Genomic DNA, 27786 nt, shown 5'->3' on the forward strand with positions numbered 1-27786 from the left:
AATGGTTTAATTATTTATTTGTTTTTTAAACCCATGTTTTCTCCAATTTTTCCTCCACATCATACCTTCAAGGCAACGAGACTGGAAGGCTTACATTATTATAGCCAATTTTCAGATTTTTTACTTTCTTTTAAAAACGGATATTTTACAAATGAAAAAAGAAATCAAATAAAGAAAAAGATTAAAACTTCACACACCCATACTTCCAGCAACTCGTTTCTTTGTCTGTCAGCTCGGCTATCTTTCCTAACTCTGTGCACATCCGATACCTTTTCGAACTGTGAAACACAAGCTCGGTACTCTCACTTGCAGATACCCAAATACTTACCCCATAAGTACAGCAACAAAGTGTTTCTTAGAAGGATGCTCAAAGCGTTTTCATTGCCACTAAAACTTTTAAGAGTTGCAGTTTGCACACACTTTCCTCTGTACAACACCACTTCCTCAGAGGTGAGCACAGGGTCAAAGTAACCGATTCCCCCCGCCCCACCACCAAATTTCAAGCCTTGTGCCAGGAGTAGAAACGACAGTTTACTTGTCTCAACGCATTCAGTGTATCTGGTGATATTATTTCAGGTATTTTCATATTCGGTTGCAGAAGACTTATTTCTGTAAGATTTAACTGCCATTACAAGCATGTCAGCTGCTATGTTTTGATTATTTATTTATCGTTTCTAATTCAGGAACACGCCAGTAAATCTGAAGGACAGGTACTTTAGTTGAAAGATTCCATGGTGGGGTGAAATAAAAGCCAAAGTTGACCATCACAAGATTTGAATGCAGACCGTAAAGACCTGGAATATATGCTGTAGCACATTTTTTCCAACGCTCTAATGATTCGGCCAACTTGTCTCTTATCATCTGAAGCAGACAAATACATACCTAGCTAGCTAGATAGGTAGACAGATAGATAAATAGATCGATATGTGTTAGAGAGATACTAAGGGAAGTTAGAAATTAGCTGTACTTTCACCAAATTTTTGTTTAAAAATGATGATACTTTTATGGTTGTATAGACCTTTATTACCCCAGTTTTATGTGACACAGTAAAGATAGGTGCTCCTCTGGCAGTATGCACCAAGGAAGAACAGGGATCAATAGACCAATTTCGTTAGTCCAAAGGGTGTGTTGGCAGATGAAATTCAGTGGTGGATCAAAAAATCTACTGCTAGACAAGCATAAATCACAAAGAGAAAGTTTGATGAGCATCAAATTCCACCACTATCATTATGATTTAATATACAAAGTTATCCTCTTGTCCATCTCTCATTAACTGCCTGATAAAAACTCTAATGGTTAGTATTTATATAAAATAATGCCAAATCTGTGAATCCTATGCTTTATTGATCAACACAAGAATTGATTAGATGTTCTACATGTAAGACTGACAGAAGGAGAATTTAAGAGAGAGAAATGATGCAAAAAGTAAAGATTATAGGCCACACAGTCAAGAGAATAAATGATTGAGAAGACAGAGAGATTGAGAAATAGGAGAGAGAAGCAAGACAGACAAACCGAAGGATAAACTGAGAAAGAGACAGAGAGAGAGAGGAGGAGAAAAGCTGTGAGAGCAGAACAGGTCTCTCACTTTAGAGGAGCTTCATGACTGTTGTGAAGTGTGAAGAGGCAGGAAGGATCATGAGGAATCTCGTGGATTTCATAGAAAGAGATGAAAATGGTGGTGATGAAGTGGGCGTTCAAAGTACAAGAATGAATAGGGTAGAGGGATAGCGAAAGGGTGAACAGATGGAAAGTAGGCAACCTGTAATGATATAATCTGTAAGGTCACAGAGAGGGAGAGGTGGAATAGGAAGTGAGTGAGAATTCAAAACAGTACAATGATAATACAGGAGAAGGACAACAAAAGTGACATGATTTTGGATAATTTGCAGGAACAGGTGTAGGGGAGGCATAATGAAAGACATACAAACAGTGAATAAATGATGTTTATTAGAAATATTACAGCAATAAGTGACACATTTATGTCGACATAGTAGTAGTTATATGTAAAATAGCATTATATTTTCTTTCCTTTGTGAATACATTGATGATTATATAAGTTATCATAGAATGAACGTTGACAAAAAGTGTATCTTGGTTTTACAGCACATGTATGGCATGCCTTGCCTATGTAATGTAAAAGGTGATTAAACGGATGGAATAAGGAAAAGCATTTAGCTTTAAAAAGATCATTTCAAAATGGGGAAACAAAATGAGATTACTTATTAGGTAAACTTGAGGGTAAGTTTTGCTTCAGCAAATAAAAAACGGTCTTGAGATGTTTATTGTTGTGTGAGGTAATGAACTTGGACAATAATACAGTTACACTTCCAAGTGAATAGCTAAATGGAGAGCTAACTCACTTTTGTTAGAGAATAAATTCCCACAGATATGCAAATGCTGTGACTTTTCTCCTGTCTGAATACATTTGTGAGTACGAAAAATGTTTGTTTGAAAAGATGATATACCATAGAGGTCACAGTGATATGCTTTTTCTCCCGCATAAACGCATATATGAGTAGTTAAATTAAACCTTGAAGTGAATGATTTACTACAGATATCAGATATATTGTTGTTTTTTATGAAAACGTTTGTGACTATCTAAGGAATTTGAATGAAAGATTTACCACATATATCACATTGGTATGACCTCTTTTGTGTATGAATTTGTTTGCATCTACCTAAAGCACAAGTTGTAGACAAAAATTTACAACAGATATCACTGCTATATGGGCTTTCTCCAGCGTGAATACATTTGTGTTTAGTAAAGTTATAAAGTGGGAGAATGATTTACTACAGATATCATACTAATATAGCATCTCTATATGAATGTGTTTATGTTTATTCAAGGAAGTACTTAAAGAGAATGATTTACCACAGATATCACAGTGATATGGCTTCTCTCCTGTATGAGTACGTTTATGTCTAGTCAAGTGACCAGATTCAGAGAATGATTTACCACAGATATCACAGTGATATGGCTTCTCTCCCGTATGAGTACGTTTATGTGTAGTCAAGGGACCAGATGCAGAGAATGATTTACCACAGATATCACAGTGATATGGCTTTTCACCAGTATGAATGCGATTATGTTTAGTCAAATAAGTACTTAAAGAGAATGATTTACCACAGATATCACAGTGATATGGCTTCTCTCCTGTATGAGCACGTTTGTGTTGACTTAATTGACCATTTTGACAAAATGATTTACCACAGATATCACACTGGTATGGCTTCTCACCTGTATGAATACGAATATGTCTGGTTAAGTTGCGGGTGGTAGTGAATAGTTTACCACAGATATTACAGTGATATGGTATCTCTCCTGTATGAATACATCTGTGCTTAGTCGATTGACCAAATGTAGAGGACGATTTACCACAGATATCACAGCGATATGGTTTTTCTCCTGTATGAATATGTCTGTGTGTAGAGATACCTTCCTTTCTAGAGAATGATTCACCACAGATATCACAGTGATAAGGTTTCTCTCCTGTATGAGTACGTTTATGTCTAGTCAAGGGACCAGATCCAGAGAATGATTTACCACAGATGTCACAGTGATATGGCTTCTCACCAGTATGAATACGTTTATGCATAGTGAGACCATCAGTTGTAGAGAATGAATTACCACAGATATCGCACTGATATGGTTTTTCTCCTGTATGAGTACGTTTATGTCTAGTCAAGTGAGCAGATTTAGAGAATGATTTACCACAGATATCACAGTGATACGGCCTCTCACCAGTATGAATGCGTTTATGTTTAGTCAAATAAGTACTTAAAGAGAATGATTTATCACAGATATCACAGTGATATGGTTTTTCTTCTGTATGAGTATGTTTGTGTTTATTTAAAGCACTAGTTTGACAAAATGATTTACCACAGATATCACACTGGTATGGTTTCTCACCTGTATGAATACGAATATGTCTGGTTAAGTAGCAAGTAGCAGTGAATAATTTACCACAGATATCACAGCGATATCTCTTCTCTCCTGTATGAATACGCCTGTGTAGGGAGACCATCGTTTCTAGAGCAGGATTCACCACAGACATCACACTGATATGGTTTTTCTCTTGTATGAGTATGTTTGTGTTGATTTAAGACACCAGATTGACAAAATGATTTACCACAAATACCACAGTGATATGGCTTCTCGCCTGTATGAATATGTTGGTGTTTATTTGAAAGATCAGATTGATGAAATGATTTACCACAAATACCACAGTCATATGTCTTCTAAGCCCTATGAATATATCTATGTGTAGTGAAATTGTAACTTCTAGAGAATGATTGACCAAAGACACCGTAATGATATCGCCTCTCACCTGTATGAATGCGTCTGTGTTCAGCTAAGTGAGTATTTTTAGAGAATGATTTACCACAATAACACAGGGATATGGTTTCTCACTTCTATCGATTCATTTGTGATTCATGAGGTTACTTTCCAGAGAAAATGATTTTTGACAGATACCACAATGGTATGAGGATTTTTCAGTCTCTTTTTGCATCTCTTCAACAAAATAATGTATCAATCCTTTAAGTCTGTAACATTAGCCATTGTTTCAATAGTTTTCTTCTCTCAGAACAATATATATTTTTCATATTTCATTTTTTATCAATTATTTCTTTCAAATGTTTCACAGCTATTTTTCCCATGAATTCTGATTTTCACCAATATCTGAAGATGCCACAAACATATTTGAAACTTCATCCATCTTGTACATATTACAGACTGTACAGGAGAGAAATGCTGCCATTGATCTCCATTCAGAAGAAATATTTCACTGTAGTTTACCATAGAGTTATACATTTGTTGCATGTAACGTTTTTCTTTAGTCTTTAAGAGATAATTAATGTTGATGATGAATCTGATGTAAGCAATTCTTTCATGTCACAGTTTCCGCTATTCTGAAACAACAGAGAAACAACAGTATAAGATATAGAGGAATCCAAGTGAACTTTACTTTTCAATTTTTCTTTATTATAGTTACATCACACACCATAGTTTAAAGCCTATATCTTATACATGTATGTCCAGGAATCAAACACACTACCTTATGGTTGCAAGCCAGATGCTCTAACCATTGAGCCATTCACTGTACGTACACAATTGAAATACATTCTACATCTGAATGATTTTGATTTCTTAGTAAAGGAGGAAACAAGTCCTACTTCAGAACCTACATCATGGTACTCATTGTAAATACAACACAGAAGGTATACATCTTCATATTTGTGGTGGCCAAATGAATTATTTTTCTTTCTTACCCTTTACATGATTACATTAAGGAATGAGAAATGGGCAAATTATGTGGTGTGTATTTGAAACAAATAACACTGCTGCTGTGTTGGCTGGCAGACACATTAGTACGCCGGTTGAAGTGCTTAGCAGTATTACATCTGTGTTTACGCACTGAGTTCAAATTCTGTTGAGGTTGACTTTGTCTTTCATCCTTTCGGGTTCGACGAATTAAATACCAGTTGCGTACTGGAGTCGATCTAATCAACTGGCCCATTCCCCAAAATTACGGGCCTTTTGCCTAGAGTTGAAACGGATACTGAGAAGGAAAAGAACCAACTACGGGATGTGCGAGAAATGGTCTTAATTGCAAACCAAACTGGAAGTTTTCTTACAGAGACGGACATGACAGAAATTATTATACCGATTTCACAATATAAAAATCAAGGAAGCCACTCTGCTCTCATCTTACAGCAAATGTAAGCAATTTACAAAACGAAATTAAAAAAAAAAAAAATAATGCAACGGGTGTACAGAGAGGTGTAGGAAACGAATATAAAAACAATAATGCCAGGAAAGCAGCGGGGGGTGGGGGTGGGGAGAGGCCTTCGGAAAATTCACAAGATCTGAGTTTCACCCTCGTAACTTTGGAGGAAAATATAATCCTATTGAAATCACAAATTAGGATTTCCCTCAGGAACTTGGATGCTAAACATCCCTTTTGAATGGTTTGGGTCATTTTATATATAAATATATTTATATATTAGTAGGAAGGACCCAAATGCATCAAAGAGATTTTCCATGTTGGCAAGACTTCCTATTGCACCCTCCCCCCCCAATACCCCACTTATTATTTTTTTACTACACAAACCCCGTTTTCGGTGCCGGAGAGTAGGAATCTGCAAAAAAGTCAACAAAAATCGGCATTTTGAACCCCACCCTCAAATTCTTAATTTTAAACCTTTCTCAGAAAAAATTTCTGTTTTTTTCAAAACATTCGGAAAAATACGGAGACTATCATCATCATCATCATTTAACGTCCGCTTTCCATGCTAGCATGGGTTGGACGATTTCACTGAGGACTGGTGAAACCGGATGGCAACACCAGGCTCCAATCTGATTTGGTAGAGTTTCTACAGCTGGATGCCCTTCCTAACGCCAACCACTCAGAGAATGTAGTGGGTGCTTTTACGTGTCACCCGCACGAAAACGGCCACGCTCGAAATGGTGTCTTTTATGTGCCACCCGCACAAGAGCCAGTCCAGGGGCACTGGCAACGATCTCGCTCGAAAACCCTACATGATTCTGAAAAAAAATTTCCAAAAATATTTCTACTTCGGGCTAGGGTTTTAGGGTTACGGTTAGGGTTAAGGCCAAGGCTTTAGGGGTAAGTTTACGGAAAAAACCGAAAAATGAAGAATTGGTGGTGGAGGGGGGGAATTAGAAAATTCCGATTTTTGGCAATTTTCTGGAATCTCCATATCTGAACACGTGGGTCTTTGGCAAAAAAAAGAAAAAAAAAAGGAAACAATAATTTGCGAGAAAATGGGGGACTGGGGACGGGAGGAAGTCTTTCCGAAATGTTTAGCATCCAAGTTCCTGAGGAAAAGCCTAATTTATGATTTCAAAAGGATTATATTGTAGTAACGCCTGCGCATGCGTAGAATTAATAAAGCAAGCGTTTCCCGCTCAATACATTCTTTCTCGCTGGCCAGCGATTGAGCATGGACGTGTGTTTAAAAGCTGTCCCTACATCTTTCGGTCTTATACTCGACAGCTCGTTATTCTCACCTCTAAAGATGTATAACTAAAGATTTGTATGTTTTACCAAGTAAATAAATGTTGTTTAAGTTGTTTAGTCTGGAGTTCAGCGTTCCGTCAATTTCTTTAATTTTATAGTAGAAAGTCAGGTATACAATCTAAAGATGTATAACCCACTTTCTGCTAAAATATTTTGCTCAGAGTTACGAGTAGAAAACACGAATCTTATGAATTTTCTGGGGGGCATTCCTCAGACATAACTCGACAAAATTTGACTTCGGGTATTTCCTTGACATTTGCTGAAATGTGTGGAGAAGAAAGCTAATGAGGTGTGTGTACCTGCTTATTCTTGTCCGTGTATGTTTCGTTTCCTTATATTTGCGATGCATAAACTTCGATTCTGTTTTCTGCCTGGAAGTTTGCGGATTTTACACACATGAAGCAGACAGACATAGACAAGAACAAGAAGGCACACACACTGACACGGACAAGAATGTCTAGTTATATCGAAGATATGCAAACTGAGCTGTCAAAAGTTGTCCAATTATATCGAAGGAATGCCCGTAATCTATACCGTTTGAAAAGTATTTCTAAAAGGAACACTTTTTCCAAAAAGTTATAAGCGAAAAACATCGGATCTTGTGAATTTTCCGAAGGCCTCTCCCCACCTCCGTTGCTTTCCCGGAATTTTTGTTTTCATATTCGTTTCCTAAACCCTTTTTATCACACCAGTTGCAACATTTTTTTTCCCGATTTCGTTTCCGGGCAATACTATCAACATTAACCCAATTTACTTTACATAGCACACAAAAGTGATCCTTAGATTTCTAAAAAGAATAGATCAATATTTCAAAGTGTAGAACTATTATTGTTCTCTAGGTAAAACGTCTGGAGAAGGAAATATCTTTTATAATATTACTGTATCCTCGAGAAGTCACATAATTCAATCATTTATACACATTATGAAGTAATTAAACTGAACGTTTATAAACTTACCATTTCAAAACGTAAACAGCGCAGCAGGTGCCCGTTGGAAAGAATAGTCTGAAGAGGTTGTTTCCCTTTAACAAGGTTATTTCCCGAATGATCCAGTAGGTGGCTCTACTCCATCATGTTTTGTTTGTATTGAGTATTTTCTTTCACTTTCTGTAGTCTGTGACTAGGGTTCGATCCCGCACAGGGAAAGCGGCAAGCTGGCAGAATCATTACGAAGCCGGGCAAAATGCTTAGCACCATTCCGTTGGTGTTTACGTTGTTAGTTCAAATTCCGCCGAGGTCGATTTTGAGAACTGGCGATGGATACGAAAGTAGTGTAGCGAGATGCGTCGCCTAAGATGTTGTTGAGGTCGGAGGTGAAATAGGCATGTGGACGACATCAATGGGAAAGCATCGGATTGTGGTTGAAATAAAGTATTTAACCGACACTAGAAAATTCGTTACACGATATTACCAACTTGCTTCGAGCTGGGAAATAATAGAATAAACTTGGGAAATCCTGTGACGATGTTATCAGGTAGAACTGGGTATGTTTTGTGTCTGTGTGTTGGTCATTCGGTGGTGTCTGTTTATATTCTGCGACTACTACTGTGTTGGATCGTACATGCTGAATACGTGGTTCTGTGTTGGTTGCTTGACTGGCACAAGTGAACTGCTGTCGGTGGACGGTTTGCCTCTTGCTGGCTGTCTCTTCTTCTGTCGTATGTCTGACTGTATGATGTTCATCCCAGCTAGAAGGACAGACGTATCACAGGAGTAATTTCTATTTATGTAGGTCACCTCTTGTCCACTTGAACTTTAAGTGACACAGCTCAGGTCGGGGGGTCGAAGTGAAATCCATCCATCATTTTTTGACAGGACAAAGAAATTTCTTTCGCGCCTGTTTGGCCAGTGGTGGGTCAGACGAGCGAGAATCCTTAGATTCGGTTTCGAATATCTGGTCGGAAAAAGAAAGTGTTAGTTATTACTCTACCCCGTTTCTAGTGACAAAACGACAAAGATCGAACTATACAGATGCGTATGATATTGAGAATGTGTGATTTTGTGTGTAATGCAGAGAAACGGATACAGTATCATTTACAGACAAATGAATACATATCAAATATAGGAAGAGAAAGAAATGGAAAAATGCAAAGCAAAAAATCAACATTCAGAGTTGATGTTGGCAATATATGTCTCACATGAAAGAAAAAAAAAAATTGGATCCCACGCACCACCAAAATTTACCCAGTTTTCACCTGTGGGGTTTGTGGCCCCTGTTCGGAATCACTGTTGTTGTAGAGATTTTGAGTGCAGCATATTGGGCTGTAGACTTGCAATAATGCAATTATGGTTGTTCAGCGAGGTGCATCGTGGTCAGCTGCAATTTTTGTCGAAAGTGAATTGTATTTTCATATATAACATATAAACATGTACATCTTTAAGAACATCCCTCACCCCTCATACGCTCTTTCAACTTCCAACTGTCCCATTTCATTCTTGTACCTTGAAGGCTAGGTCTCAGACTCCATCACAAATATTTTCATCTCTTTCTTTGAGATTCCTCATGATCCTTCCCAATTGAAAATAGTCATGCAACTCGTCTAAAGTGAGGAAGCTGTACTGCTCTGGTAGCTTTGCTACTCTTCTCTTCATTTGTCTGTTCCTCATCTTGTCTCACAGCCCTGCTTTTAGCAACAACCACTAGAACAGAAGAACATTGCATTTTTCACTCCACCCCTGAAATATTTGTAAATAATCCCTAAAACTTGTGTATACATCTCAGAAATCTGTATACATTAAGAATCTCAGTCCAAAGACCCTAACAATACTTTGAAAGTAACTTGTAATTTTCAGACAAATTGACGTGTTACATCCCAAATTACTTTCAGAAAAATTGAAGAGTTACTTCCCTTTTACTAAAAAACAAAAAAAAATCTTTGCCGACAAGACGCATAACTACATTACAAACTACGGAAGCCTGCAATTGACGAAAATTGAATAGTCACCCCCAAAGTTTTGTGTCTCATCCTGAACTTCAGAACTTGCCTTCCTCCACATATCCACATGCAATTTCAGTTATATATATATATATATACTTATAGTCTCTCAGCAACTCTTTCTTAGCATGCTATTATTGTTTTTCCTTTAGTTTCAGGTAACAAGCACAAAACACTCCTTCTAATCGTGTTTGTCATTCCTTATTTCGTTTGTTGTTTACTTTTGATATCCTTGTTAACAATAATTTCTGCCCTGCAAACCTTATTTCTTCGCATAAAAACATTGTTCGCAACAGAATTACATTCAAATTTAATGCCACATTCATTCCATCATGATGACTAATTCCCATGTATGCATGTATTTGTGACGTGCCATTCTACCTTCTCGCCTTGCATATTATCTTTCATGTGTATCATAGTTTCTTCTTGCCAGGTTTGTTGCTACAAGGTCTCGCATAGATATTTGCGGTTCTATATCTTCTGACAAAAAAAAAAGGATCTAGTCTTCTTCGTTTGCAAAATCAGCCCCCTTTAATTTTACTCAGATTGCTTTGAGGTTTGGTGTATCGATGCAACTCTGAATTTTGATTACGATCAACCAATTACTTAATCTTGTAAATTAAAGAATCAGATGTTATTTGAAATTAAAGTTGGGAAATTTGGGTAATTTTAGCCAATCAAAAGACAGAATGGCATTAGAGGTTGTTACCATGACAACTGCACGCTGTGTTGTAGTTCACTGTTGTCTATGTTGCATTTTCACACTTGATGCATCACATCATGAGATTTTTTTAACCAGCGTGTTTTGTTTCAATTTTTCTGTGTTTTAGTATATTACATATTTTTCAGTTCATATATTTTTGGGACTCATTGACTCAGATTGCTGGATTTATGATCTCACTAGGTTAATTCTGTTCATAAAAATTTAAACTAGAAGTAGGGATATCGTGGAAGAGAGAAACTATGGGTGATACAGATAATGTGACATTGTTTTTGAATTCTGCTCGCAAAAACATATAAGATGCAGGCATTTTTTTCAACAGGACGAATTCTTTGTTGACCAGTGTTAACCTTATTGTAGTTTACAAATCGAAGCATGAACACGTTACTCAACTTTGGAGTTTTGGAGATAGAGGCCCCCTCTTCAAATATACACACGTATTAAATGATGTACACAAATACATAACATCATCGTCGTCGTTTAACATCTGCTTTCCATACTAGCATGGGTTGGATGATTTGACAGGACTGGTGGACCAGGCTCCAATCTGATTTGGCAGAGTTTCTTCAGCTGGATACCCTTCCTAACGCCAACCACTCCGAGAGTGTAGATGGGGGCTTTTACATGCCACCAGCACGAAGGCCAGTCAGGCGGTACTGGCAACGGCCATGCTCGAAATGGTGTATTTTACGTGCCACCTGCAAGGGAGCCAGTCCATCAGAACTGGCAACGATCTTGCTTGAATATCTTACAGGCAATAGCCACGCACGAAATGGTGTATTTTACGTGTCATATGCACAAGAGCCAGTCCATTGGCACTGGTAACGATCTCGCTCAAATGCCTTTCACGTGCCAGGAAGGCGACGTTGCTAACAATCACGCTGGTACTATTTACGTGCCACCGACATGGAAGCCAGACAGCTGCTCTGGCAACAATCACGCTCGGACAGTGCTCCACTGGTACAGGTACCATCACGATTTCACTTTCGTTTGCCCCAACTGGTCTTTGCAAGCCGAGTTTAGTGTTCCTACCAATTTATTTCGATTTCACTTGCCTCAGCAGGTCTTCGCAAGCGGAGTTTAGTGTCCAATGAAGGAATGTTATACATAAGTGGGCTGGCTACATCCCTGGATTTTGGTCTCACTTGGCTTGCCGGGTCTTCTCACGCACAACATATTTCCAAAGGTCTCGGTCACAAGTCATTGCCTCGGTGAGGCCTCATGTTTGGAGGTCGTGCTTCACCACCTCATCCCAGGTCCACTCAACTGCTAGGGTGTGGTACTTTTTCAAACAGCTATCCTCATCCATTCTCGCCACATGACCATACCAGCGCATACGTCTCTCTTGCACACCACAGCTGATGCTTCTTAGGTTCAACTTTTCTCTCAAGATACTTACACTCTGTCAGGTATGCACACTGACATTACTCATCCATCGGAGCATACTGGCTTCATTCCTTGCGAGCTTACGCATGTCCTCAGCAGTCACAGCCCATGTTTCACTGTTATGTAGCATGGCTGTTCATACACATGCGTCATACAGTCTGCCTTTTACCATGAGTGAGAGGCCCTTTGTTGCCAGCAGAGGTAAGAGCTCTGAACTTTGCCCAGGCTATTCTTATTCTAGCAGCTACACTTCAGCACACCCACCCCCACTACTAACTTGGTCACCCAGATAGCAGAAGCCATCAACTATATCTAGTTTTTTTCCCTGGAAGGAGACAGAAGTTGTTTTCTGCACATTTACAGTGTTTATTGCACCTGAACATCTGCCACATACAAAAACTAACTTCCTAGTTAACATGCCTTTGATATTGCTGCACCTCTTATGTGTCCATAGCTTACACTGGGTACATCTTATAGAGTTTCTACAGATCGAGCAGGCCATCTACCTGAAGGGGTTTGTGTTTTGTCTACCTTCCTACTTATTAGGACTTTGGTTTTAGCTAGATTGCCTCTAAGGCCCTTCAATTCTAGTCCCTGATAGTGACTCAGCCATTAGCACAAGGTCATCAGCATAGAGGAGCTCCCAGGGGCATCCTGTCTTGAATTCCTCTGTTATCGCCAGGAGGACAGGAGGGGGCTGAGGACAGAACAATGGTGGACCCCTACCCCTAACCAGAATTCTTCACTGTTCTCATTGCCAAACATCACCTTACTGACAGCGTCTCTGTACATGGCTCACACAGCTCTCACTAACCATTCTTCTATCCAGAGTTTCCTCATTGACCACCAGATAAGGGATTGGGGGACCCTGTCAAAGGCTTTCTCCATCTCAACGAAAGCCAGGTACAGAGGTTTATCCTTGGCGAGGTATTTCTCCTGCAGCTGTCTTACCAGAAATATAGCATCAGTGGTGCTTTTTCCTGGGACGAACCCAAACTGCATCTCTGAAATACGCATAAAGTGAACACATGCAGACAAATATATTAAGATACTAAATGTTTGAAAATGATGAAAAAAAAAATACAATGAAGAGACAAAAGAAACAGTAGATATTTCTGTTTATTTAGAAAACTACAATGAACAGCTCAGACGCTAAACTATAAATTTTACAGGGTACACCATTAAAGTTGACACTGCTCCGCTAAATGTAGAAAATTATGCAACGCTATTGGCTAAAAATACATTTAAAAAAAATTTTTTAAACCCATGTTTTCTCCAATTTTTTCCTACACATCATACCTTGAAAACAACGAGACTGGAAGGCTTACATTATTATAGCCAATTTTCAGATTTTTTACTTTCTTTTAAAAATGAATATTTTACAAATGAAAAAAAAAACTAGATCAAAAAACCAAAACCACAAAAAAATTCACACGCCCACACTTCCAGCAACTCGTTTCTATGTCTGTCAGCTCAGCTATCTTTCCTAACTCTGTGCACATCCGATACCTTTTGGAACTGTGAAACATAAAAAACGGTCTTGAGAGGTTTATTGTTGTGTGAGGTAATGAATTTGGACAATGATACAGTTACACTTCCAAGTGAATAGCTAAATGGGGAGCTAACTCACTTTTGTTAGAGAATAAATTCCCACAGATATGCAAATGCTGTGACTTTTCTCCTGTCTGAATACATTTGTCAGTACGAAAAATGTCTGTTTGAAAAGATGATATACCATAGAAGTCACAGTGATATGCTTTTTCTCCCACATAAACGCATATATGAGTAGTTAAATTAAACCTTGAAGTGAATGATTTACCACAGATATCACAGATATATTGTCTTCTATGAAAACCTTTGTGACAAAGGAATTTTAATGAAAGAATGATTTACCATAGATATCACATTGGTATGACCTCTTTTGTGTATGAATTTGTTTGTATTTACTTAAAGCACAAGTTGTAGACAAAAACTTACAACAGATATCACTGCTATATGGGCTTTCTCCAGTATGAAAATATTTGTGTTTAGTAAAGTTATAATGTGGGAGAATGATTTACTACAGATATCATACTAATATAGCATCTCTGTATGAATGTGTTTATGTTTATTCAAGGAAGTACTTACAGAGAATGATTTACCACAGATATCACAGTGATATGGCTTCTCTCCTGTATGAGTACGTTTATGTTTAGTCAAGTGACCAGATTCAGAGAATGATTCACCACAGATATCACAGTGATATGGCTTCTCTCCTGTATGAGTACGTTTATGTCTAGTCAAGTGACCAGATTCAGAGAATGATTCACCACAGATATCACAGTGATATGGCTTCTCTCCTGTATGAGTACGTTTATGTCTAGCCAAGTGACCAGATTCAGAGAATGATTTACCACAGATGTTACAGTGATATGGCTTTTCTTCTGTATGAATATATTTGTGTGTAGTCAAGTGACTTCCAGTGGAGAATGATTTATCACACATATCACAGTGATACGGTTTTTCTCCTGTATGAGTACGTTTATGTGTAGTCAAGTGACCAGATAGAGAGAATGATTTACCACAGATGTCACAGTGATATGGCTTTTCACCAGTATGAATGCGTTTATGTATAGTGACACCACCATTTGTAGAGAATGAATTACCACAGATACTGCACTGATATGGTTTTTCTCCTGTATGAGTACGTTTATGTTCGGTCAAATGAGCACTTTTAGAAAATGATTTACCACAGATATTACAGTGATACGGTTTTTCTCCTGTATGAATATATTTGTGTGTAGTCAACTGACTTCCAGTGGAGAATGATTTATCACAGATGTCACATTGATATGGCTTCTCTCCTGTATGAATACGTTTATGTCTAGTGAGACTTTCATTTCTAGAGAATGAATTACCACAGATATCACAGTGATACGGTTTTTCTCCTGTATGAGTACGTTTATGATGATTTAAATTACCAGTTTGATCAAATGATTTACCACAGATATCACAGTGATATGGCTTCTCTCCTGTATGAATACGAATATGTGTGGTTAAGTTGAAGGTATTAGTGAATAATTTACCACAGATATCACAGTGATATGGCTTGTCTCCTGTGTGAGCACGCTTGTGCCTAGCCAATTTACTATTTGTAGAAAACGATTTACCACAAATATCACAGCGATATGGTTTTTCTCCTGTATGAGTAGATTTATGATCCTTTCTAGAGAATGATTTACCAGAGATATCACAGTAATATGGCTTCTCACCAGTATGAATACGTTTATGTCTAGTCAAGTGACCAGATTCAGAGAATGATTTACCACAGATGTCACAGTGATATGGCTTCTCACCAGTATGAATACGTTTATGCATAGTGAGACCATCAGTTGTAGAGAATGAATTACCACAGATATCGCACTGATATGGTTTTTCTCCTGTATGAGTACGTTTATGTCTAGTCAAGTGAGCAGATTTAGAGAATGATTTACCACAGATATCACAGTGATACGGCCTCTCACCAGTATGAATGCGTTTATGTTTAGTCAAATAAGTACTTAAAGAGAATGATTTATCACAGATATCACAGTGATATGGTTTTTCTTCTGTATGAGTATGTTTGTGTTTATTTAAAGCACTAGTTTGACAAAATGATTTACCACAGATATCACACTGGTATGGTTTCTCACCTGTATGAATACGAATATGTCTGGTTAAGTAGCAAGTAGCAGTGAATAATTTACCACAGATATCACAGCGATATCTCTTCTCTCCTGTATGAATACGCCTGTGTAGAGAGACCATCGTTTCTAGAGCAGGATTCACCACAGACATCACACTGATATGGTTTTTCTCTTGTATGAGTATGTTTGTGTTGATTTAAGACACCAGATTGACAAAATGATTTACCACAAATACCACAGTGATATGGCTTCTCGCCTGTATGAATATGTTGGTGTTTATTTGAAAGATCAGATTGATGAAATGATTTACCACAAATACCACAGTCATATGTCTTCTAAGCCCTATGAATATATCTATGTGTAGTGAAATTGTAACTTCTAGAGAATGATTGACCAAAGACACCGTAATGATATCGCCTCTCACCTGTATGAATGCGTCTGTGTTCAGCTAAGTGAGTATTTTTAGAGAATGATTTACCACAATAACACAGGGATATGGTTTCTCACTTCTATCAATTCATTTGTGATTCATGAGGTTACTTTCCAGAGAAAATGATTTTTGACAGATACCACAATGGTATGAGGATTTTTCAGTCTCTTTTTGCAACTCTTCAACAGAATAATAAATCAATTCTTTAAGTCTGTAACATTAGCCATTGTTTCAATAATTTTCTTCTCTCAGGACAATATATATTTTTTTTCAGATTTCATTTTTTATCAATTATTTCTTTCAAACGTTTCACAGCTATTTTTCCCATCGTTTCTGATATTCATCAATATCTGAAGATGCCACAAACATATATGAAACTTCATCCATCTTGTACATATTACAGACTGTACAGGAGAGAAATGCTGCCATTAATCTCCATTCAGAAGAAATATTTCACTGTAGTTTGCCATAGAGTTATATATTTGTTGCATGTAAAGTTTTTCTTTAGTCTTTAAGAGATAATTAATGTTGATGATGAATCTGATGTAAGCAATTCTTTCATGTCACAGTTTCTGCTATTCTGAAACAACAGAGAAACAACAACAGTATAAGATATAGAGGAATCCAAGTGAACTTTACTTTTCAATTTTTCTTTATTATAATTACATCACTCACCATAGTTTAAAGTCTATATCTTATACATGTATGTCCGGCAATCAAACACACTACCTTATGATTGCAAGCCAGATTACAGTATGGTGTCAATATCTATAAAATCATGAAATATATCCAGTAGAAAAGGATAAAAAAAAATTAATAGATCTTATCAAAAAAAGAAAGAAAGAAAGGACCCACATGTAGCGATCTATCTGTGTGCTTTCATTTCTCTCCCCTACCACCCTTCTATCATTATGTAGATTCCGAATATACAAAACTTTTCGGTGAAAGTGTTGTGGAATGGGGGTGGGGGACAATTTTCGGAAATTCCTCTTAACTTCCAGGAAAATGAATATTTTTTCGTGAAATTTTCTATAAATATACCTTGATGTATGTACATTTCGAGCATGTAGGAATTTTGAAGGAAACAACTGCAAGTTATTTTTGAGAAGTGTTCCCCACTCGGTGGTGTTTCGGAGCAAGTCGTCCATAATTGTTTCATTTTTCTCTATTATGTGCGTATGTGCATCCGTAGATTTGTAATTAAGTAATAAGCAGAAAAGAGAAGCCGTCATAAGAAAACTTACGTTCAAAATAACATGCACACGATTTTTTTTCTCAATAGAAGTAAATTCCAAAGTAAACGTTTCTAGTAGAGAAGTAGAAGAGAACAGAAGCAGCGTATTACTTCGTTACAAATCTACGGATGCACATACGCATATAATAGAGAAAAATGAAACAATTATGGACGATTTGCTCTGAAACACCACCGAGTGGGGAACACTTCTCAAAAATAACCTGCAGTTGTTTCCTTCAAAATTTCTACATGCTCGAAATATACATGCATCAAGGTATATTTATAGAAAATTTCAAGAAATAATATTCATTTTCTTGGCAGTTAAAAGGAATTTATTCGGAATCTAAATAATAAACAATATATGCATAGAAAATTTCATTAAAAAAATATTCATTTTTCTGAAAGTTATGACCTTCCAAAGTCGGTGGGGGGTACAACTCTGTAGTTATGACTATTTTTTAAATGAAACTCGGACTATGTTGATTCCAAGGAAATAGAAATTGACGCAACAAACAGATAAATGAAGCCCTTACCAGAAAACTCGTTAGGCTGAAAATTACTACAGGTCTGCTACACAGAAATATGTCATTAAGACGACTTACCTGTTGCATACTTTTATTTCAATTTAAATTCCCAGGTAACTGTAGAACTATCACTGTTCTAAAGGTAAAACGTCTGGAGAAGAAATATCTTTTTCCATTGTTGTATGTGTTTCACCTTTTATAATATTTCTGTATCCTTGAGACGTCACATAATTGAATCATTTATACACATTATGAAGTAATTAAACTGAACGTTTATAAACTTACCATTTCAAAATGTAAACAGCGCAGCAGGTGCCCGTTGGAAAGAATAGTCTGAAGAGGTTGTTTCCCTTTAAAATAGTTATTTCCCGAATGATCCAGTAGGTGGCTCTACTCAATCATGTTTTGTTTGTATTGAGTATTTTCTTTCACTTTCTGTAGTCTGTAACTAGGGTTCGATCCCGCACCGGGAAAGTAGCAAGCTGGCAGAATCGTTACGAAACCGGGCAAAATACTTAGCACCATTCCGTTGTTCCAATTCCGCCGAGGTCGATTTTGAGAACTGCCGATGGGTACTACTAAAGCAGCGCGGATCCGAATGCGCAGTCGCGCTAGCTAGTCTTGAGTGGTCGATCCTAACCCTATCCCTAACCCGCGTGTGCAAATGAATACGTGTTTAGGGTTAGGATCGACCACTCACGACTAGCTAGCGCGTTCGGATCCGCGCTGCTTTAGTAGTACCCACAAACATATGACAGGTTTACATTATACTGAAATACGCATAATGTGATCGCATGCAAATAAATATATTAAGATACTAAATTTACAAAATGATACATGTGGTGTGATGGACGAAAAAGACAACAAGAAGCAAAAGGACAGAATGAAACGTTGGACCTCACCTCGTAAACCGCGGCGGAGTAAACAATCGCTCTAGATCAAAACACGTCTTCCTCATAAGCTGTCTGTCTTCTGACTGCCCGACGTGCTGGCCTTCGACCGCGTGTGTCCGACCTTTCCGGTCTGGCTTCACTTCCGTTTGGCTCATCTCTCTCCACCACCAACACACAGCTCATAACACCACATTACAAAGAAGAGACAAAAAGTAAATATTTCTGTTTATTTAGAAACCAACAAGGAAATTAACTATTTCTGTTTATTTAGAAAACTACAATTTGAGACGCTAAACTATAAATTTTACAGGGTACACCATTAAAGTTGACACCGCTCGGCTAAAGGTAGAAAATTATGCAACGCTATTGGCTAAAAATGGTTTAATTATTTATTTGTTTTTTAAACCCATGTTTTCTCCAATTTTTTCCTCCACATCATACCTTCAAGGCAACGAGACTGGAAGGCTTACATTATTATAGCCAATTTTCAGATTTTTTACTTTCTTTTAAAAACGGATATTTTACAAATGAAAAAAGAAATCAAATAAAGAAAAAGATTAAAACTTCACACACCCATACTTCCAGCAACTCGTTTCTTTGTCTGTCAGCTCGGCTATCTTTCCTAACTCTGTGCACATCCGATACCTTTCCGAACTGTGAAACACAAGCTCGGTACTCTCACTTGCAGATACCCAAATACTTACCCCATAAGTACAGCAACAAAGTGTTTCTTAGAAGGATGCTCAAAGCGTTTTCATTGCCACTAAAACTTTTAAGAGTTGCAGTTTGCACACACTTTTCTCTGTACAACACCACTTCCTCAGAGGTGAGCACAGGGTCACAGTAACCGATTCCCCCCGCCCCACCACCAAATTTCAAGCCTTGTGCCAGGAGTAGAAACGACAGTTTACTTGTCTCAACGCATTCAGTGTATCTGGTGATATTATTTCAGGTATTTTCATATTCGGTTGCAGAAGACTTATTTCTGTAAGATTTAACTGCCATTACAAGCATGTCAGCTGCTATGTTTTGATTATTTATTTATCGTTTCTAATTCAGGAACACGCCAGTAAATCTGAAGGACAGGTACTTTAGTTGAAAGATTCCATGGTGGGGTGAAATAAAAGCCAAAGTTGACCATCACAAGATTTGAATGCAGACTGTAAAGACCTGGAATATATGCTGTAGCACATTTTTTCCAACGCTCTAATGATTCGCCCAACTTGTCGCTTATCATCTGAAGCAGACAAATACATACCTAGCTAGCTAGATAGGTAGACAGATAGATAAATAGATCGATATGTGTTAGAGAGATACTAAGGGAAGTTAGAAATTAGCTGTACTTTCACCAAATTTTTGTTTAAAAATGATGATACTTTTATGGTTGTATAGACCTTTATTACCCCAGTTTTATGTGACACAGTAAAGATAGGTGCTCCTCTGGCAGTATGCACCAAGGAAGAACAGGGATCAATAGACCAATTTCGTTAGTCCAAAGGTGTGTTGGCAGATGAAATTCAGTGGTGGATCAAAAAATCTACTGCTAGACAAGCATAAACCACAAAGAGAAAGTTTGATGACCATCAAATTCCACCACTATCATTATGATTTAATATACAAAGTTATCCTCTTGTCCATCTCTCATTCACTGCATGATAAAAACTCTAATGGTTAGTATTTATATTCTTTCTTCCCCTTTACATGATTACTATAAGGTGTCAAACACTGATGTTTGACCCAGATTTCTGCCCACCCTCGACTTAGGATGATCATAGCTCTCAGCAAAACGGATATATTTTAACAAACTTTTCTATGAATAGGCGCTTTATCAAGTAGATTCCGAATATACTAAATCTTTTGAGTGAAAGTGTTTTAGCAGGGGGTGGTTGGGGAATTCCGGAAAATTCGCCGGAGTCCGCTTCAATTTGTCAAGAAAATGAATAATTTTTAATGAAATTCTCTACAAATACCCCTCGGACTATGTAGATTCCGGAGACATAGGAATTTTGGGGGTAATTTTTGAGCACAGCTCCCCACTCGGGGGTGTTTTGGAAGAAGTCGTCCATATTTGATTCATTTACTCCATTTTGTGCGTTTGTGCATCCGTAGATTTCTACTGATGCAACAGACAAATGAAGCCCTTACCAGAAAACTCGTAAGGCTAAAAGTAACAAACAAAAGGTCTGGTACACAGAAATATGTTATTAAGACGACTTATCTGTTGCATACTCTTTTTCAGTTTAAAATTCCCAGGTAAACCTTTCTAACAGAAAGGCAGAAGACACCAGAAGCAAACACAAGGAACATACACGCATAGTTAAATACAGAAGTGTAAAGTATAATTTGTTACATAATCTCTATAATAAACCGGATATTGGAATCTATTCCATCTGAAGGACACATTTTTCAGTTAATTTTTTTTGTTATCTCAACACTTTGAAACTTCAGATACTGGTAGAATGTGTCACATAGAACAGGGCTTACTCTTAAGATTTTGACAATCTTGTATTGTAGAAGTTACTTCGTGTTAAAGTTGTCGTATTTAGGTAATTTCAACCAATCAATGACGTGTATTCAGCTGAAGAAAATTACTGCTGTTGTTTGTCAACAACAACTTCCAGCGGTGTATATTTTGTTTGTCAGCGTTATTTATGACATATTTCATCTCAGTTAAGTTCGTATGAATACACAAGTGTATTTGAAGCACGTTTACTTTACGACACCACCATAATCGTTGGTTAGGTTGTTTTTTTTTTCCTGTTTATCAGTTACTATTTTTGAAAAGACTTCCTCCCGCTCCCTCCCCATTTTCTCGCAAAGTATTGTTTTGTTTAAAGATTTTTTGCCAAAAACCGGAATTTTGAAATTCTGTGTCCCCCTTATCACTCCCACCTCCAATTTCTTAATTTTTCACTTTTTTCCATATCCCTGAAACTAAAACCGGCTATCTTTCGTTTTAATGTTAATTACTATCAACTGAACACATGGTTTTGTCTACATCTAATCGGCCTTTTCCGTAAAGGAGGGATGGGAAGACGGTATTTTATAATATTTTATCTAAATAAATTATTTAACCGACACTTGCATTTACGTGTTGTATACACTAGAAAATTCGTTACACGATATTACCAATTTGCTTCGAGCTGGGAAATACTGTGTCGATGTAATCAGGTAGAACCGGGTATGTTTTGTGTCTGTGTGTGTGTGTTGGTCATTCGGTGGTGTCTGTTTATGTTCTGCGACTGTTTGGATTGTTCATGCTGAATATGTGGTTCTGTGTTGGTTGCTTGACTGGCACAAGTGAACTGCTGTCGGTGGACGGTTTGCCTCTTGCTGGCTGTCTCCTCTTCTGTCGTATGTCTGACTGTATGATGTTCATCCCAGCTAGAAGGACAGACGTATCACAGGAGTAATTTCTATTTATGTAGGTCACCTCTTGTCCACTTGAACTTTAAGTGACTCAGGTTGGGGGTCGAGGTGAAATCCGTCCATCATTTTTTGACAGGACAAAGAAATTTCTTTTGCGCCTGTTTGGCCAGTGGTGGGTCAGACGATTCAGTTTCGAATGTCTGGTCGGAAAAAGAAAGTGTTAGTTATTACACTACCCCATTTCTAGTGACAAAACGACAGGGATCGAACTATAGAGATGCGTATGATATTGAGAATGTGTGATTTTGTGTGTAATGCAGAGAAACAGATACAGTATCATTTACAGACAAATGAATATGTAGTGAAACTACCTATCGTCACTAGATACAAACTACTATCGCCATTACATACAATCTTCTCATTTAAATATAAATAAATGCGAGCGTAGTAGAGAACCCATTCCTTGTCATCACGTGACTGATTATTATTCGAATCGACAACTTCTTCGAACCTTTCCCGCCAGAACGCAAACTGACCAATCACGGCCCCTAATAAGGTCACGTGATAGAGTAAAATTCTGAAGCCATCGGGAGCCCATAGTTTGTTATAAATAGCTTTAACTCATACCCAATAATTTGTCTCGGTCCAGTTTCTCTTTGAGAACTGTTCCGTGTACCACACGACAGCAGCAGCAGTTCCAGCGACCACTTCAACAGCTTCGTCCAGCCACGATGACCTCCGCCGTCGCTATATCAACAACAAGAGTCTACGACTACTAACCAGCACCTACCAAGCAGCCTCTACACCACCAGCGTCAACACGACTTACTATGTACACCACACCAAACTACCGCGGCACATCTCTCTCTTCGATTCTGTTAGGTGACTCAGCTTCACCACGATAAATAAACAGACAAGAAATTCTCAGCCAGCGACGAACATCTGTATAACAAGAATCACGGCCCGGCATCGATGCCACGACATCACAACTAGTGATCAGCTCAGCCAACTCACTTTCACATACAGAACTTTTCCTATAGTGTACTAAAGATCTGGTATAATTGCTCACGTGTTATTGACTCTCTTTCTCTCTGCTGTAATAACATACACACACATGTATCACTTACATACACACTTTTCTTTGTATGACGGCCTGTCTTTGATTATGTTCTTATATGTCGCATTCACACTCACACACAGACATACGTCTTTAACGCTACAATAAATATCTCTGTTATTCATCTAATACGGTTGTGGTCTTTCATTACTGGTCATCTATGTTATCGTCGCATAACATATCATGTATATCATTATTGATATATATAATATTGTGTGTTCGACCGTGTGACACGTTTAAATAAAAGGAGTCCTCTGTTTTCCCATTCGTCACCATTTCTCCTTTTTGAGTTCGCACGGTCGTCCCTTACAAATACATATCAGAAATGTAGGAAGTGAAAGATGCAAAAATGGAAAGCAAAAAACCAACGTTCAGAGTTGATGTTGGCAATATATGTTAGGCGATATGTTTATGCCTAGGCAGAAGCATCAATGTGATATGCTGGCGTGTCGAAAGAGATATGCAACTCTATTGATTACGTGACCCACTGGAGGTCTAATAGAGGTAAGCTGTCTTTCAGTGGCGTGGAGAACAAGTGATAGCACACATGGAAATACGAGTGGCGCAAGTGTATGTAAGCATACAGGTGTGTTGTAGAGAGGAACACATTTTTAAAACAGAGCAAAACATATGTACATGCCAAAAAATATAATTTGAGAGAAAGATGTAAATGTTCACGCAAAAAGTTCCTTGGTGAAATGTTCAGTCTGTTCAATTAGCTGATCAAAGTTCATTAAAAAAAGTGTTTTTCGTCGATATAGAAACACTGGCTCGGGAATGAAATTTGCTTACGGGGTGCAAACCCAGGTCCAAAATTTTTTTACAAACAAGGTCTTGTTATTTATTTTTGTGATTTGTTCTTTTAGAAGGAACCTAACCTCAAGCTATTTTGTACACATCACTTTTTTATTCACTGTTTTGTAAACCTTGAGAAAAATAAGTAGGGGCTGCAAATTTTGGTTCTGCACTCCGCACAAATTCTAGGGGGTGCACTTGCACCACCTGCTACTGGGCAGACAAAATGTTCTTTGTTTTGTTTTGCTTGGAATGTGGAGGATGCAGAGTCACTCGGGTTCTGAAAGTGTGACAATTGTTCATAACCATAAGAAAAAGCAATTTATTTTTATTTGTTGATGTGGACATTGGGGACATTTCATTTGAGAAGACGAATAGGCGAAGAATTTGTACTTACTGGAAAGACTTGAACACACATGCCTCTGGAGTTGCAAAGGATCCGATGGGAGATTTAATGTGTCGGTGGACCTTTGCTTTTTTGGCACGAAACACAGGTTCTAACCCAGTCAGGGGTGTCCTTGTTGATGTTGGGCCACACGAAACGGGTTGATATCAGCTTTTGTGTGTGTGTGCGTGTGTGGGGGGACCAGGATATGCTAGAGAATGCAAAGCGGAGAAAACGGTATGTCTTCGTTTCTGCGGCATGTATGGACGTTCACGACCATACATGCACAAAATATAGCAAAGGGTATTGTTGATTGCTGAAGTTTCAGACATGATGAATTCCGGAGCTGTAGTAGTTCTTCGTCATCTTGTTGATCAGCTGCAATCTGCTAGACATCAATGGAGGTGCAATGGCCCAGTGGTTAGGGCAGCGGACTCGTGGTCATAGGATCGCGGTTTCGGTTCCCAGACCGGGCGTTGTGAGTGTTTATTGAGCGAAATCACCTAAAAGCCCCACGAGGCTCTGGCAGGGGCTAGTGGCGAACCCTGCTGTACTCTTCCACCACAACTTTCTCTCACTCTTTCTTCCTCTTTCTGTTGTGCCTGTAATTCAAAGGGGTCAGTCTTGTCACACTCTGTGTCACGCTGAATATCCCCTGAGAACTACGTTAAGGGTACACGTGTCTGTGGAGTGCTCAGCCACTTGCACGTTAATTTCACGAGCAGGCTGTTCCGTTGATCGGATCAACTGGAACCCTCGTCATCGTAAGCGACGGAGGGCCAACAACAAGCTAGACAGCAATGGTCGCAGTGGGGTGGATAGCGTTAAGCTCGAAACGTGACAGGGTATCAGCTGCAGAGTCGTTTGCACCCTTGATGTGGCGAAAGTGTATCGTGTACGGTGCCATGAAGTCTAGATGTCGGACTTCCCTGAGTGAGTGACGATCAGGCTTGGCGTTGAAGGCAAAAACCAGCAGTTTTACGGCCGGTATAAGTGGAGAAAACGTGACCTTCCAGCATGTGTCGAAAATGCTTGACAATGAGATACACTGCCAGTGATTCTCAACCGAAGGTACTGTACTTAGTCCCGGTGGGATTTAAGCGCTTGGAGAAGAAAGAGGTTGTAGGGATGTAGCTTGACCCTGCCTGAGATTTGAAACCAAACCCACTAGCTTGTTGCTAGTCAAAACGTGTGGGATATCCTCTTCAAATTGGATAATTGATGAAGAAACACTCGACGCCCTAGGACTTGTGCTGGTCAAGGAAAGGTCAGTCCTTTGTTTAGGATTTGACCTACATTACTGACCACAGTCTATTTAACAGAGAGAATTTCCTATCTCTTTCACTTTTTGTGTCAGCAGACCAAGGAGCAACACGTTCTACTGCGTCAGCCATGACCAAGAACAACACTCCCTTTTGCCCTTAGCTCGACATAAGAACAGAAGCTTTCGACCGCAAGACGATGCCACCTTTAACCATTCATTCGTTACTCTTTCATTCTCTACTGACAGACTATTAAGTACGAACCAGCGAGCTAACATAGTCGTTTCTATCACTAGAATTGCTACTGAATTTTTAACCACCTATCTGGCTAACGAATAAATTTATGTAAATAATAGTTCTTCCTTCTTGGTGTACTTTCTTCGATATTTATTGGTTTCTCCGTCGCGAGAACCTTCAAGCGTTACACCTACATGCTACATTATATCGCCGTGTATAGCACAATTACATCCAGCCCGCGACAACGTTACGAAATACTGTCAGTGAGTTGTTGGAGCACACCTATAACTCCGGAATTGGATGCATCAACTAGTACACAGAGTGGGGCGCCTGGTTTGGGATACACCAATATGGTAGTGTTCGATAATGTTGTTTTCAAGCTAGCAAGAGGTAAGTTGTTCTTCACTCAGGGCATTTTTTTATTTTTATTTTCGCTTGTTCGCTGTCACAACAAATCTGTGAGCGGTTGGGCTGTCTGGGGTAAAATTTTGCAGTAGAAATTCACCAAGTCAAGCCAAGAAATTCCCGGAATTTGCGGAGAGATGTGGGTAGTGGAAAATCCACGATGGCTTTGACTTTCTCGGGAAGTGGGTGAATGCCATCCTTATTGACGATGTGCCCAAGAAAATAACTTGGTAACAGAAATTATGTTTCTTAATATGACGGGCAGAAAGTAAATAAGAAATTTTGATGGAAAATAAAGTATTGTATGAGTTAAAACGATATTTATCACTCAATGAAGCAAAGCGCCAGTATTGAAGGAACCAGAAAGAAAACGTCAACAACAGAAAAACACAAAATTGTACAGATTGAATTGAAATTTATGAAGATACTTCTGTCAGTAAATTATGAAATTACTTACATCAGTAACTGTGAACTTTTTTTCTGTTCATCATTTGTCACTGTTTGTTTGTAAATAGCGATTCAAAACTTAAGACTTACTGTGAAAACCACCACTAAGAACAACTTCTGTTGCCTCACTTGAACGTCAGTTTCAACGATGAATTCTTCAACAGAGCAGTCATCGACATTGAGGACAGCCTATTTGCTGCCTGGTGTAATGACCTTTCATTTTATGTGTATGGCAGAATAATGCCACACACTAGACTTCCAAAATAAACAAACACATTTTTACCGAATGCGAGGAAAAGCAACTCTTAAAAAAACCCAACCTTTTTAAAAATCGAACGATTTTACGATTACTAGAATAAAATCTAACTTTCGCTCATCAGTATAGTACGGTACAGATATATAAAAATAAACAAAATCCTCACCTTACCCAAAGGAACACCTTATGTATCCGACATAGCAAGCAGAATAATGTTTATCCCTATGCATCTATGCAAAAAGCGGGAATTTTTTGAGTCGCTCTCGGTACACGTGTCTAAAGCGGAATAAAATTCAGCACTGAATATATTTCGGCAATATATTTAATTAATTCTATAATGGGATAAAAATCTTTTATAAGAATTTTATCAGGAATCTAGTAGCATATATTTTTTATATATCATATAAATATATATATATATATACATACATACTCTATATATATTTTTTATATATCATATAAATATATATATATACTATATATCATTTTTTATATATCATATATATATATATATATATATATATATATATATATATATATTTGTGTGTGTGTGTGTGTTTGCCCCTCACCGTCGCTTGACAATCAATGCTGGTGTGGTTATGTCCCTATAATTTAGCAGTTTGGCAAAAGAGACTGATAGAATAAGTACTAGGCTTACAAAGAATAAGTCCTGGAGTTGA

At 38.1% G+C, this 27786-nt stretch overlaps 1 protein-coding gene across 1 annotated transcript; it reads right to left on the bottom strand.

Moving 5' to 3' along the window:
- Nucleotides 1–1928: 1928 nt before the first annotated feature.
- On the bottom strand, nucleotides 1929–27511 carry LOC149130764 (uncharacterized). Its single transcript, XM_089344128.1, has 4 exons — nucleotides 18844–27511; nucleotides 14194–16763; nucleotides 4113–4181; nucleotides 1929–4033 (listed from the first exon to the last, which is right to left on the bottom strand). The coding sequence occupies exons 2-4, from the start codon at nucleotides 15902–15904 to the stop codon at nucleotides 2808–2810; spliced, it is 3006 nt and encodes a 1001-aa protein (XP_089200254.1). The 5' UTR covers nucleotides 15905–16763; nucleotides 18844–27511; the 3' UTR covers nucleotides 1929–2807.
- Nucleotides 27512–27786: the final 275 nt, after the last annotated feature.

Source organism: Octopus bimaculoides, chromosome 28 (assembly GCF_046866305.1).
Source record: "Octopus bimaculoides isolate indiv1 chromosome 28, ASM4686630v1, whole genome shotgun sequence".
Lineage (NCBI taxonomy): Eukaryota > Metazoa > Mollusca > Cephalopoda > Octopoda > Octopodidae > Octopus > Octopus bimaculoides.